The sequence below is a fragment of the Cryptosporidium hominis genome (assembly GCF_000006425.1).
Source record: "Cryptosporidium hominis TU502 chromosome 7 CHRO017116, whole genome shotgun sequence".
NCBI lineage: Eukaryota > Apicomplexa > Conoidasida > Eucoccidiorida > Cryptosporidiidae > Cryptosporidium > Cryptosporidium hominis.
Window position 1 is genome coordinate 1 of NW_666810.1, and position 1,882 is coordinate 1,882.

The 1,882-nt window shown below is 45.5% G+C and overlaps 1 protein-coding gene across 1 annotated transcript; it reads left to right on the forward strand.

Annotated features, from left to right (window-relative positions):
- The first annotated feature begins 353 nt into the window (after positions 1–353).
- Chro.70556 (hypothetical protein) lies at positions 354–1,556 on the forward strand. The annotated part of the gene is made up of 1 exon (XM_660138.1): positions 354–1,556. One exon carries the CDS (start codon positions 354–356, stop codon positions 1,554–1,556), a length of 1,203 nt encoding a protein of 400 aa, XP_665230.1.
- The last annotated feature ends 326 nt before the right edge of the window (positions 1,557–1,882 follow it).

The following is a 1,882-nucleotide window of genomic DNA, read 5'->3' on the forward strand; positions in this document are numbered from 1 at the left end:
ACAAGTCGGAGAGTGGCTAGGACCGAGGTGGGAGCAGGCGCGCGCGGGGGGCAGGGCGGCGCGGCAGGCGAGGGGCGGGCACGAGAGGGGGGACGAAGAGCGGCAAGCGAAACGCCCGCGCAGGCGATACACAGGGCACGAGGACAGCGAAGACGAGGGGAGTGGCGAAACGGAGGGATCCGAACCGGACAGAGAGAGGCACGCACTCGGCAAGTACAAGTGAAGAGGGGGACAAAACGGAACGCAGAGAGCGAAGGGGCGAGGGAGTACGACTGATAAGGAGGGAGAACGGAGGGAGGCGAGACAGCGGGACAGAACGAGGGGGCGGGAGAAGGGAAAGGGGCAATGACAAAATGAGAGAGCCAAAACGGTACGCAGCACGCAAAGGGACGGGGAGAGGAAGGGAGGCCCCAGGGGGAGTAGGAGGCAGACGAAAAGGCGGCGGGGGAGAATGTTGGGCGGAAGGCGGGGGGAAGGAGACGGAAAAAAGGGGAGAAGGAGAGGGGAAAGGGGGGAGAGAGGGGGAGGGAGGACCGGGGGGCGACGGGGGAGAAAGGAGGGGGGAGACGACGGGAAAGGGAGGGAAGAAGGGGGGGGGAGGAGGCGGGGGGGGGAAGGCGGCAAGGAGGAGCCGCGACCCCACGAGGAGACGGGAACGAGGGGGAAGGGGGGGGGGGAGGCAAAGGGGGGAAGAGAGAGGGAGGGAAGGGGAAAGAGGGAAGGGGCGGAGACACCACAAAGAGAGGGAGCCCGCGGCAGACCAGGAGGAAAAAACACAACCCCAAAACAGACCGCCCCCCCAAAAAAAAAAAACTTGCTTTACTATTTCTTCCCAACCTATTGATCAAAGATCTATCAATGCTGGTACTTCTGAGACACTTGTATCTAAAGATACTACAAAGCAATCATCTGGATCTAATATTAGATCCAGATTTCATAGTAATAGTAGAGAACTTTTAAGAAAGATTACTAATAATAGCAAGGATGTAAAAGAAGGAGGATCATTAGTTGAGAAGTCGTCTTATATTGAAAATAAAGAAGATGAATTAGATGAAGACTTTACATATTTAAATAGATTCTATAAGATCAATTCATTTATTATTCAGATCCAAGGGAGAAAGACTAATAATATAAGTTCAAATTTAAGTTCAATAATTTCTCAACCAATTTTAAGACAAAATGATCAACTTTGGAAAAGTCCTGATTGGATGATTTGTCTAAGAGACGGTATATCTAAAGGTATCAAGAATAAAAATAATAAAGAAGATACTTTAAATGATCAATTTTGGAGGATTTTTGGTATATCTTTAACAACAAGTTCAAGATCAGAAAGGGTATATGGAGAAATACTAATCAGAAGATTAAGTACTTTATCTTTCAGATCAAGAATTCTTTGTCTTTGTCAAAGCTTCTTTAAATTAGAAGCTCCAGGGATTCTAAGAAAGCTTTTACAGATTATAAGTAGGATGAACACGTGTATGGTATTAGAAGAAGATGATAGTTTATCATTAGTAGCTAGAAGAGCAGCANATATGGCCCAAATTGGTTCAGAATAAAGACTTTGGACTCGATATTGTAATTACTGTATTTTAAGATCANATGAATTAAAGAATTAGAGAGTATTTGAGATCCCAATGCAAATGTTAAAACTTCCAGCAACTCACTATGTTGAATTAAAGCTTAGATTGAATTCTAAAGATTTAAGAGATAGTGAAGAAAAGGAAAGAATGGAAAGATTAGCTCGTCAAGAGATTCAAGGATGTTTAGAAACATTTATAAATGCATTTAGGTTTTTAGAGGATACATTTATATCAGAAACGATCACGAGTTGGAGTAGAGTAATGTATGAAGGAGCAAGTTTGACAGCAGGAGGAGGAAGTAT